The sequence below is a fragment of the Rhinatrema bivittatum genome, chromosome 13 (assembly GCF_901001135.1).
Source record: "Rhinatrema bivittatum chromosome 13, aRhiBiv1.1, whole genome shotgun sequence".
Taxonomy (NCBI): Eukaryota; Metazoa; Chordata; class Amphibia; order Gymnophiona; family Rhinatrematidae; genus Rhinatrema; species Rhinatrema bivittatum.
This window is the reverse complement of record NC_042627.1, coordinates 71,055,328-71,068,395: the sequence shown is the minus strand read 5'-3', so window position 1 is coordinate 71,068,395 and position 13,068 is coordinate 71,055,328. Positions and strand designations below refer to the sequence as shown.

General features: G+C 43.3%; 1 protein-coding gene across 6 annotated transcripts in view; it reads left to right on the top strand.

Moving 5' to 3' along the window:
- The first annotated feature begins 469 nt into the window (after positions 1-469).
- Positions 470-13,068, top strand: part of AGBL1 (ATP/GTP binding protein like 1) — a 712,193-nt gene continuing 699,594 nt past the window's right edge. For 3 of the 6 annotated variants that reach the window (XM_029574654.1, XM_029574650.1, XM_029574655.1), the window contains exon 1: positions 470-629. In XM_029574654.1, the coding sequence (XP_029430514.1) occupies positions 549-629 (81 nt within the window). In that variant the 5' untranslated portion in view covers positions 470-548. Of the gene's footprint in view, positions 630-684; positions 1,210-13,068 lie in introns of those variants that run through there. The other 3 variants (XM_029574651.1, XM_029574653.1, XM_029574652.1) reach the window with 2 other exon arrangements.

Below are 13,068 nucleotides of genomic sequence, written 5' to 3'. Positions count from 1 at the left end.
CTGTTACAACAAGGCAGGGATTCTACCTTAGCAGAAAATAAAAGGTCACTAACTACAAACGACTGCATCATCTATAGCCTTTCACCGTTCAGGATCATTGCAGGATATATGCAGAGAGGCCCTAGAGTCCTCTCTTCCTAATTTTACCAAGTGTTACCACGTAGAAAAAGATTCTCATAGAGGTAGTAATTTCAGAGAAGCAGTAATGTGCAGCCTGTTCAGGGAGCAACTTACCTGCTCTCCTTCAGCGGGCTGCAAAGACTGCCCTGTTCAGTTTGCTTTCGAAGCAGGCATCGCTGAGCTTGGAAGTCCCCACTTGTGTGAATGATGTTGTGCCTGTCCACGGAGAAAGTAAAAATTGCTTACCTGTAATGAGTGTTCTCCGTGGACAATAAAACAAATCAATCACACAATCCCACCTTCCCCCCCCCCCCCCCCCCATTTATTAGAAACTTAGCTTGTAGAGGAACTAAAGAGATTCGCCTGGCGATGGCAAGCAGGGGAAATCCTGCGCCTGCTAGGAAGCTTACAACTTTCTTCTGAGCTGGATGAGAGAGAGTGCTCCATCCTGTAACCACTGGGGTGCCACCGATTTATGTTCTGCTATCCATAGGGAACACCGATTACAGGTAAGCATTTTTGCTAAAGCTGGTACGTATGATCTCCAGAAACAAAAACAAAAAAAAAAAACACCTGAGGAATTCAAGCCCTTCATTTGAGGAGGGACTGCAGAAAAAGAGGTTCTCCAAGAACTGGCAAACAATCTGGTCCTGTCTCTCAGTGACCCAAAGCTTCAGCTCTCTTTCTGTTATTTGTGTCTCACTCCGGCTTTTCCCATGTCATCATCTGAATAAGCTCCCTTCTCCCCAAGTACCCAGAGATCTTTCAGAGCTCTGTGCTCTGCTTAATCCCAGAGATTCTTTATATAGTCGTCGCCGTGGGAGTGCCGGGGACATTTGGGTCCAGCTGAGGTGTAGAGTTGCGCTGCTATGAGTTCTGGTAATAGCGCAGGTGCCTGTGTGTGTGTGTGTGCGAGTCAGCCAGCTTGTTTTTTTTAAACAGGACGGGAGCACCAGCAGCTCTGTTGGCCCTCTTTATAAGCCGCATTGTTTTTCTTCATTCTTTCACTATAAAGCAAGTAAACGGCCTTGGCTTACCATGGCAGCAGAAGGGGCCAGTGGTTTACAGGCACTTCTTTCCACCCTCCAGGTAAGAAGAACTCAAACTATTATAAGAAAAAAAAAAAAAAAAAGTTTTGGCTTAATTGTGTTACCGTATTAGCTCTGATTTCCATTGCTTTGCTTGTTCTCTTCTTAGCTCCCCATTAGTTCTGATCCTGGTAACAACTTTCTCTTCCCCAAGAAGGACAGAGATCAAGCAGTGTAAGAGGGTGGCCTTTGTTCTGGGAACTTATCAGAATTAAGAAACAGAATTTCATTGAAGCCTTTTAGCTTAATCTGCCTGTATACAGATGAGGAGAAATCTTTACATGTTGTGGAAATGCGATTATTTACTGCACAAGACTTGTCCAAATTGACAGTTTACTCTTAAGATTGTTTTTCATTTAATATGTCATGAATATGATATATTCATTAGGATAAAAAAAGATAAGAGCATATCTGTTTGGGGGTTAATTCAGTTCTGGTAAAGGTCTTTACAAATAGTGCAGGGCAATGCAGGCTCTCAATGTAGGTGACTGAATGAATTAAGTAATATACTTTGACAGAAGGGAGCTCTTTCAATGATTTTGCCAGGAGTAGTTACATAAGGTCAATAACCTCATTTTTGCTAAATTGCACTATATTTGTTGTGAAGAAATTCCAAACAAACATGCTGCAGGTTGTGTCCAACATGAAAAGGTGTTTTATTGGCAGGAGAGGGTTATTGGCTAGTTTAGATCCAGTCTGTCAAGTATCTTGTGCCGTTTGGCTTCCATAAAGCACTTCATGTAATTTATAGAATTCTACCCCTGGAATGTTTATTTTTTGTGCAAATAAATTACGCGTGAAATCGGATTATGCACATAACTTTATATGCACAAACCCGCATGCAATTTTATAACAAGCCATTTATTTATATAAACCCATGTTTTATGTGCATAAATGACTTTGAAAATAATCCCTTAGTTTTCAAAAATGAATACACATAGTTAACACACATAATTTATACCTTTATTTGAAATGACTTAAAGTATGTGCACACTTTTTATTGGTTTAGTTTAGTTTATTGTTTTATTAGACTGCTTTTAAAAAATTAAGACAAATCAGTTTACAATAAATAAAGGATAATTATACAAAATTATATACTTTAATGCTAAAACAATGTATATTAAAAGCAATTAAAACTTGTTTAAAAATTATAAAACGAAAAGCACATGAAAGATTTGTGTTGTGTCTGTTGTCCCAGAGGCCAAGGCAGGATTGACGCAACCTTCAGGGAGGAGCCCTGCAGGTTCCCACCATTGGCAGGTGGACCACGGCGAAGCAGAGACCCAGTGGGACCTTCGCCTATATCAACCCTCATTATCCTTGAGTTGAGTCTTTGAGTGTTTGGGCCGGCAGGTCTTAGGTGGGGTCTCTGCTGATGGCAGATGGTGGTCCTTGGATAGCTTGGGTCATAGGCAGGTGGAGGTCAGGCAAGTCGGAGGTCTGAGAAATGGTCAGAGGCAGGCAGCAATCAGGTGTATCTGAGATCAGGCTGAGGTTAGACCTCGTATCCACCAAGAGGAGAGGAGAGTCGGATATTCAGGGCAGGCAGGCAAGGAGAAAAATAGGCAGGCAGCGAAGAAGGAGATGAAGACCGAAGACAAGGCTGGAACTGGAGCAACAAGCTTTACCCTGGAGTAGGTGGACCAGTTGCTCGAGCATTCAGATATTGGTGCTTCAAATGGCAAAAGAAGAAAAGTATTCAGTGACCGAAGGTCTGAAAGAATTCACAACATTGTCTAGTTGGTGTTCGCGGTTCATGAACCAATATGGATTGTGCCTTTGTCAGTGCACAAAAGATTTTGCAGAAACTGCTTAAAGAGCTTGATGAAAAGATCTGTATGTTCCATAAGTTCATTATTCAACAGAGAATAAAGAATCATTTTGATATGAATAACATTGGTAATATGGACAAAACGCCGATGACATTTGATATGCCTGGCAATCGCACTGTCGCTGGCATTGGTGTGAAGACCGTACTTAGACAGATGGCATAAAACTGCGCCCGGTGGTAACATTCAAGAGAAAGTCATTACCTGAGAGCCTAAAAATTCTAGCAGGCGTAACTGTTCGTGTTCACCCTAAAGGATGGGGTAGGCGACCAGGCATGGGGCTATGAAAATGCCCGTCTCAATTGGTGGGGGATATGTTCCATGCACAAATAAGAGAATGTGAAGGACAAAGCAAAGAAAAGGGTGACCATGTTAGCAATTATTCCAGGAGGTTTGACATCAAAGCTCCAGCTGATAGATGTCTGTCTTAACAAGCCTTTCAAGGACCAACTGTGTCATATGCGGCAACAATGGATGTGTTCTGGTCAAGCAAAATTAATAAAAAGAGGGAACCTGATGAAACCAGACATCGATTTGGTAGCAAAATGGGACTCAATGCCACCAGAAATAGTCAAGAAGTCATTCCTGAAATGTGGCATTAGCAATACTATGGTTGGATCACAAGACAATGCCATCTACAAAGACAAAGACGAATCAGCATTTGATAATGATTCAAGAGATGGAGATAGCAAAGACAGAGTTTACACTGATGACATCACCAAAGAAAAGTTCCACGATTTATTCAGAAATTCCGACGATGAAGAATAGGACTTGGAAGGATTTGAATGAGACACTTTATTCTTCATTTAATAACTAAATAAAAGACATTTTCTTAAGTTGTTAAATGATAATGTTTCTTATGAGACACTTTAGTCTTCATTTAATAAATAAATAAAAGTGATTTTCTAAAGTTATGTTTCTTATGATTTCACCTTCATTTCATAAGGCCTCTAGGTTTTACCCATGACTTATACATGAGTCACAGAAATTTCTTACTTTTCTGGCCCAAAAAATACCCTTGACTTATACATGAGATTGACTTATACACGAGTATATACGATACTTTATTTCAGGCACAATAATCAAAGCAAAACTACCTGTATAATTTGTTTTGACTGAAAGTTATAACCAAACTGCCTGCATTGGTGCAAACTTTGTACTCCCTTTCCAGTGAGAACTGACAATTCTCACATAGTAGAGTGCCCCAAAGGTTAGTATTAGGCCTGGTACTATTCAATTTGTTTATAAATGATCTTGAGGATGGAGAGATGCGTGAGATTGCGAAATTCACAGACGATTCCAAATTTATACCCAAACCAACTGTAGAACTGCAGGAGGATCTTCAGACTGGGAATCTGGGCATCAAGATGGTATATGGAATTTAATATACAACAAACAAGAGTAAAGCGATATAAGTTGGAAGAAAAAATCCAGACTACCTGTACACACTGTTGGGTTCCACTCTGGGATATTGCTATCAAGAGTTACCTTGGAGTTACTGTGACCATATGCTTAAACCATCAGCACGCTGGGGCAGATTTTATAAATCTGCGCACACGCGTACTTTTGTTCGTGCACCAGGCGCGAACAAGAGTACGCGGGATTTTAATAGATATGCGCGTAGCCATATCTATTAAAATATCTATTAAAATAGATATGGCTACGCGCCATATCTATTAAATATGAAATGGAAGCAGGCGTAACTTTGCACGCGCCAGACCGGCTGCCGCACTCCATGTTCCGGTCTGGGGGCTGGTCCGGAGGCCCCGGAACGAAACCACGCCCGCTGTGCCGCCCCCGAAACGCCGCGTCACTCGTGACACGCCCCCGAAACGCTGTGTCACTCCCGGCACGCCCCCGACACGCCCCTCCATGCAAGCCACGGGACTTGCGCGCATCCCGGGGCTTGCGCGTGCGCCGCCGATCCTATGCAAAATAGGCTCGGCGCGCGCAGGGGGGGTTTGGGGTAAGTTTTCGGGGGGTACGCGCGTATCCCTTTGAAAATCTACCCCAATGTGCAGTAGTGGCCAAAAAATCCAACCATATGAGAAGAAAAGATATCAATAAGAAATCTGAGGATATTCTCATGCTTCTGTTCAGAAATCTGGTGTGAGTACTTCTGGAATTTGGTATACAGTTCTGGTTGCCCCGTCTCATGAAGGATGTGGTGAAATCTAATGGTTACAGAGATGCCTAGACGTCTTACCAGTGGAGTTTGCACCAAAAATGGAAGCAAAATTACATGGGCAGTTCTGCTTTTCATTACTGCCCTTGGGAAAGCTTTCCCACAGAAATTTGCCAAAACTACCCATGATGTCTTCCCTGATGCCGTCTTTCCCTCTACAAGAATGTCGTTGCAGGATGTGGGGAAAAGTATGCACGACGTTCAACTACGCATGCAATTACACCCATTTACCGGGTGGACAGTTTTCCAAACCCCATTTCTTTGGGTAAAACACTGTTTTTACCTGTAGAAATGGATTTGAAATGTTGCAAACCCTGTGAGTAAAAAAAAAAACCAACTTGCAGAGTTTGTGCCAATGCAGGCAGTTTGATTATTGTATTTCTATGGCACTCTTCTTCCTAATAAGATCATAATGTGTTTTTAATTTAAGATTTTAGAAGCATTCAGTAATATCCTCATTTTCTTTCACTCAAAATGAGCTTAAAATGCATCTACTGATATACATTATATAAAGTGCATATCTAACACATTTTAGGGAGAGTTAAATGAAGAGTTTTTACTAGTGGAACAGATGGACCCCAGGGTACCTGTAACAAAATTGGCTGTAAAGCAGTGATTCTTATCTCTGGTCCCTGAAAATCCCCTAACAGGTTTCCTTTTCAGAGTATCTATAATATGAAAATTAGCACGGTTCTTGGATGAGATGTTTACAAATATGTGTCATGAATATTTACTGTGATATCCTGAAAACCAGACCTGTTCAAGATTCTTAAGGGATAGATTTAAGCACGACTGCTGTAAAGTGACCAATCAGAGAGAAAAGGTATTAAATATGCTTGAATGCATACACCCTGATATGTCCAGCAGAGACAGACATTTCTACATGTCATCTCTTAGAATGTAATCACATTTATAAATCGATGCAGTTTTCATTTATTAGATGCATGGTGTCAAATAAAAAAAGGAAAAATTGAATTAGTGTATGTTTGAAAGCTGTGAGCAGTAACAGCAACTGCTCAAAACAGGCCTTCCACCTTAGCCACTGGCCATTTGCACAGCTTTCATAAACATTCATAATTCAGTTACCTTTAAAAATTGTGAAATAAATCTTTCATTCACTCACCCCAGGTCGGCCTGCTAGAGGAAGCTGGGGAATGCAAGAGCTGGGTTTTTAAGGGCTGTACTAGGAAATTTAAATATCAAAAGGGAAAAGGGGAGTATGCAGTGGAAGGTGAAAAAGGAAGACTGGAAGGGTGGAAGGCAGTGGCAGGCAGGATCAGGACACACTGAGTGTAACAGATGTTAACATATTGTACCCTCTGCTGGCCTATTATATGCGGCTAACATCTGCACCGGGTGATCACTGAGCATTACTCTTCCCTGGGCTGAGCTACTCCATCTGTTATAGAGTATGGATAAACATGTCTGTGAGTCAAAGAAGAGATGTAAAACAGAGGACCAAAAAATAATCCCAAGAAGAAATGACTTAAAAACTTGGAATCTTAATGTCTACCCATGCATAGAAATTCCATTTTTTAACAAGAAGATAGTTTTCCTCTCTGCTTCTTCTCGTTCTCCCTGGCCCAAAGCACCCTGTGTTTGGATGATTTAATCATTTGCAGTTATTTCAGTTAAAAGTAATGAGGTCAATATTCAGCAGGCTAGTGGGTAACTTTACTGGACGTTGAGTAGTGCTTTGTTGGGTAATGCTGCTGCTGAATATACCTGGCTAAGTTTATCTGTCCTAAATGTCAGCGCTGGCCAAATAACTTTTAGCCCTGCCCTGAAAGACCTTCTTCTTTGCCCTTCCTCTCTTTATTCAGCTAACTTTCACTCGGCAGTAACTGCAGATCTTGGGGTTTGCCTGGATTCCTTGTTGGAAAAGCCCTTTTGAATTGTGACCTCAGTGTGTTTGCTGGGCAAGTGCATGCAGGTTGTAGATAATGTATTTTTCTTGTGCTAAATACACGTACGACTAGCTTTTGAGAGTTATCTTCTCCTCGGCAGGCCCATACAAATGAGCAACGTTATTCCTAGTCGTTTCACAGTCCCATAGCCTATCCAATGGCACCTTTGCTACCTCAGCTGGTCTGTAACGTCAGAGACTCCAGTACTGATGCCCCTAAGTTATTCTTAAGTTGCTCCTTCATTCTTTGCCACCAAGTATTCTGTCTTCATTTTACTCATCTTCAATCTAAATCTATTTCTTTCCTGCTGTCTGCACTGAGCGCAATTATTAGTGGCACCTACCAAATAACATTCACCATGGGGCCTTATTCTAGATTGTATCTAGTACTATCATGAACAGGAAGGGACGCATGGCTAATCCTTGCCTTGCTCTCATTTTGACTGGAAAATCTTTCTGCTCTTCTGCATGCAATCCTTATCTAGATCTTCCTATCCTGATAAGATCTTTTTATGTTACTTTGTGCTATACACACCATTAAAACAATATGGTTTTGAATTTATGTCACATATATTAAAACATTTATTCTCAACCATGGTGTATATACTTAGGGGATGATTAATAGGAGATTTTGTTTTGTTGGAAATTACTAATAAACTGATACAATATCAATTTAAGAGGCTTTTTTTTAAAACATGGAATAAAATCTACAATGTAATCCCCCCCCCCCCCCCCGATTATAATTATTTGTTCTTGGAAGTTTCCCCATACTCTTAGACTTCCAGCTCAGTTAGAAATTATGCCCTACTGGATATGCACCTTCATTCACTATTGCCTGGGATATTTCCCCCATTTCTTAAAAACCCTCCCCAACCATTTTCATAATAATCAGCTGGTCAGGGACCACAGCGCATGCATCCCTCCAGAATCCAGCATGCATGTATCCTAACTTTGACCTTTAAACATAGAAGCATGATGGCAGAAAAATACCATATGGCCTATCTAACTGGATCGAGATCCGGCTGAAGATATCCAACGAGCAACGAAGTGTTGCTCGTTGGAGATTTGAATCTGCGGGATGTGAATTGGAGTGTCCTTGCTGCAGAAATCTACAAGACGTAGGAAGGTTGTGGGTGCCATTTAAAATGCTGATGGAACCCATGAGAGGAGGAGCACTACTCGATCTGCTACTCATAAATGAAGACGGTATCTCAGATGTCCGGGTAGATGCCCACTGGGGCACCAGTGATCATCAGTCGGTATGGTTCAATATAACAGTCAAGAGGGAGGGAGGTGACACGAACATCAAGGTCCTGAATTTTAAAGACTTTGGTAAAATGGCAACATATCTTGAGGAGAAGCTAGAGAGCTGGGAGGAGATGGGTGAAGTGCAACAAAAGTGGTCCAATTTGAAAGCAGCTATAACAAAGGCAATGAAACCTTTTATGTAATTAAACGTAAGAGAAAAAGGAAAACAATATTGCTTTCCAAGGTGGTGGCTGAGAAAATAAAGGCAAAAAGATTGGCATTCAAAAAGTACAAAGGAGTACAAAAAGAGGCACACAGGGAAGACTAAAGAGACGAGAAAAGAAAGAGGGATGACAAAAAACTGGAGTGGAAGAAAAGATCGCCAAAGAGGTAAAATGTGGTGACAAAACATTTTTCAGATATCAAAGAAAGAAGGAAGACCAGAGGTGGTTTTGTAAGATTGAAAGGAGACAAGGAGCAAGATGTGGAGAAAGATGAAGAAATAGCAGAAATATTAAACAAATACTTCAGTTCAGTTTTCACTAAGGAAGACACTGGAGAAGAACTATTGCTGTCTAGCAAGAGTACAGATGAGAATGGGGTAGATACATCTCCATTTACGGAAGTATTTTGGTGGAACTAGGAAAACGTCAAGTGAACAAGGTCATGGGGCCAGATGAGATACAGCCCAGTATTTTGAGGGAGCTCTGAGAAGTGCTGGTGACTCTGCTGAAGGACCTGTTCAATAGATCCTTGCACACAGGAGTAGGGCTGCAGGTCTGGAGAAGGGCAGTTGTGATCCTATTTCACAAAAGTAGTACAGTGAGGAGCCAGCTACCACTTTTACCTCGGTGGTGGGAAAATCAATCGAGAGACTGCTAAAAGAAAAGATAATGAACTATCTGTAATCCAGTGGCTTACAGGATCATTGTTTTACCAGAAGAACGTGCTGTCAAACGAATCTGAATTGTTTTTTGATTGGGTGACTAGAGAATTGGAGCAAAGAAGAGTGTTCAGTGTGGTTTATTTGGATTTCAGAAAGTCTTTTGATACGGTGCCCCATATGAGACTGATAAATAAAATGAGAAATCTGGGAGTGGATCCCAAGGTGGTAGAATGGATTACAAATTGGCTGACAGACTTCAGCAAGTAGTTGTAAATGGAACCTATTCTGAAAAAAGAAGATACGTAAAGTTCCTCAAGGTTGGTTCTGAGACCGGTTCAATTCAATATGTTTGTGAGCAACATTGCAAAGGGATTAGAAGGTAAAATTGTTATCTTTTTGCAGATGTCACTAAGATCTGCGACAGAATGGACACATCTGAAGTAGAGAGAATGAGAAGTGATGTAGGAAAGCTCGGGAAGTGGTCAAAGATTTGGTCTGACCCAGTATGGCATATCTTATGTTCTTATACTCAACGCACAATTAAACTCTGGAATTTGTTGCCAGAGGATGTGGTTAGTGCAGTTAGTATAGTGGTTTTTAAAAAAGGATTGGATGAGTTCTTGGAGGAGAAGTCCATTACCTGCTATTAAGTTCACTATCGGGTGGATTTTAAAACCCCTGCTCGCGTAAACCCGCCCGGATTTACGCGAGCAGGGCCTTGCGCGCCGGCGCGCCTATTTTGCATAGGCCGCCGGCGTGTGCAGAGCCCCGGGACGTGCGTAGGTCCCGGGGTTTTTCGAAGGGGGTGTGTCGGGGGCGTGACCAGATGACGCGGCGTTTCGGGGGCGGGACGTGACATTTCGGGGGCAGGACTGGGGGCGTGGTGCCGGCCTGGGGGCGTGGTCCAGGCCTCCGGGTCGGAAGACGGCGTGCCAGCAGTCCGCTGGCCCGCGTAGATTTACGTCTGCTTCTGGCAGGCGTAAATCTAGGGACAAAGGTAAGGGGGGGGGGTTTAGATAGGGCCGGGGGGGGGGGGTTAGGTAGGGGAAGGGAGGGGAAGGAGCGGCCTCGGAGGGAACGGAGGCAGGCTGCGCGGCTCGGCGCGTACAGGCTGCCCAAAATCGGCAGCCTTGCGCGCGCCGATCCAGGATTTTAGAGGATACGTGCGGCTATGCGCGTATCCTCTAAAATCCAGTGTACTTTTGTTTGTGCCTGCTGCGCAAACAAAAGTACGCGATCGCGCTTTTTAAAAAAATCTACCCCTTAGAGAATAGCCACTGCCATTAGCAATGGTAACATGGAATAGACTTAGTTTTTGGGTACTTGCCAGGTCCTTATGGCCTGGATTGGCCACTGTTGGAAACAGGATGCTGGGCTTGATGGACCCTTGGTCTGACCCAGTATGGCATTTTCTTATGTTCTTATATTTCTTTACCCACAGATGTCCCTTTGTAAATTACCCTTTTTGGATAATTTTCAACAATGTGGCATAAGCCAGCACATATGCACATACAGTCGGGATGTCTAAAGTTATGTCTGCAGTTTACGGTGCTGTGTGTGTCATGCAGCGCTATAAATATTAAGTAGTGGTATAAACTGTTTGGTGGGAGCTGCAATTTATAAAATACTGTATATCTCCACGCTGAAAGTATTGTAATGGAGCAAGCTGCATATCTTGCATATCTTTTCCATGGTAAATAATTGTAACATGTGCATGTAATTACTGCAGCCTATGCGTGGAGGAAGGTATTTTATAGAGTATAGACATACTCCCTTGTGAGCATACTTGCAATCACTCGATTGCCTACACCTTCATAATTTTACCCAGACCTCTACCAGTTCATAGAAACATAGAAATGACGGCAGAAGAAGACCAATCGGTCCATCCAGTCTGCCCAGCAAGCCTCACACCCTTCATCTCCACACTCTGGTAACTTCGCCCCAAACCCCTGCTCCCACCCAAAAGCTGCAGACAAGAGCAGTACGATCTGAGTTCCGTGACTCAATTAGCAGGTGTAAAAGTGTGAGTACAAGTTTGGTAGTACATGCACATATGAGGGCAGATGTTAAATGCCCGGCGCATGTAAAATCCCGGCCTTTATGCGCGCCGGGCGAATCTTCCAAGAGGAAGGCTGGGACACGGTCAAGTGCCGGGCCTCTTGGAAGGGGCGAGCCGGAGGGCGTGTTTTGGGTGGGGAGGGATGGGGTGGGTGGGGCAGGCCAGGACGGTGCCATTGTTCGCTGTCCTGGAGCTTCAAGCGCCGGCCGTCTGCCAGCACGCGCAAGTTACTTCAGGTCGGGCCCTGAAGATAATGAATGGTAAAATAAATGGTAAAAAAATTTAAAAATGGTTTTTAGAGGGTGGGGAGGGAAGGGGAAGGGAGGTTAGGGGAGGGGGTAGGAAAGTTCTCTCCCTCCGCTCCTAAATTGGAGCGGACTGGGAGGAAACTGGGTAAGGCCACAACGCGTCACCGCGCAAATGTTGACCAAATCGACGCCGCCGATTTTATAACACACGCTCACTGGTGCGCACACGTTATAAAATCGCGCGTCCATGTGTGCGCGCGCCGGGTAGCGAACGCGCATTTTTTTTAAACATCTACCCCCCATACTGCTCACAAAATGCTAATCTGAGTGGCAACTTCTGAACCCTGCCCTGAACCATCCCCGTTACCTTCCCCTTATTAATGCGGGCAAGACCGCTGGTGCGTGCATGCCTCAGGCTTTTACGAAATATCACTTGCACCTCGCTGTCCACGCGCACCAGCAGGTTCCAGTTTTATGGCGTGAAGCCTTTTGAAAAATTCCCACCCAGCATTGTAACCCTACCAATATTTCTTATTTTCCTGCACATTCCCTGTGAGATGCCCCCATTTCTTTCCCTGGGTTATCCACAGCAGGCCCAAAGCTCACGGGCTTACATTTGAAATGCGAAGCTGTATTTTATTATCCTAGATGCTTTCTTTGGGACCTGGGGATGTGCCAGGCTGCAGCCCCACATTACATTCTTCTGAGCTAAGCCAGGAGACCCATCACCGGCCTGTTAATCTGTGCTTGTCTCATAGACTGTCAATGTGCAGCTGTTGACAAGAGGTTTACTTGATACCTGGACTTCAGAGCAAAGCTGCCGTTTAAAGGATGATAAAACAGGGTGTGCCAGAAGCAAGTCACCCAGTGGGACCAGCAGTGTGTGCCAGAGGTGCAGGTTTTAGACATGTAGCCTTGTTCTGTTCCCCCCCCATCCCCATAAAAAAAAAAAATCATGACGTACTCTTGTGTATTTAGATTGCTAAGGTACGTGGTGTAGCGCAGACCCAGTGACATCACACGGCCCTATTCACAAAGATATGCTGCTACCTCTCAAAAGATGCCTGTTTGGTTACCACAGTTCCCATTATTTCTAATTGGTCCTTTTCACTAATGATGTGCGTTTTGTGTGTTGATGGGGTGACATGCCTTTGTAAGCAGGACAAATAGATGGGACATTCTGGGCTAAATTTATCAAAATCTTGCATGGATTTTTTTTTTGGGGGGGGGTGAGGGTCAATTTTCAAAGGTTTAGACACCTTGCACATAAGTGAAAATAGAGTTAACCCACCTAAATTGGTGACTAGTAGGATTGTAGCTGTGAACGTGGACTTTTGACTGCATGGAAAAGAGGTGCTCTGGTGAAGGAGTTGGGTGGGGTCAGGGTGATTTAGAGGCATGTTTGGATAATAGGTGCAAATACATGTCATTTTCAGAAAAGTACTTGCATGCTTTCACCATCATTTAATAGCAAGTAAGTGTACATGCGAGCTTTTAGA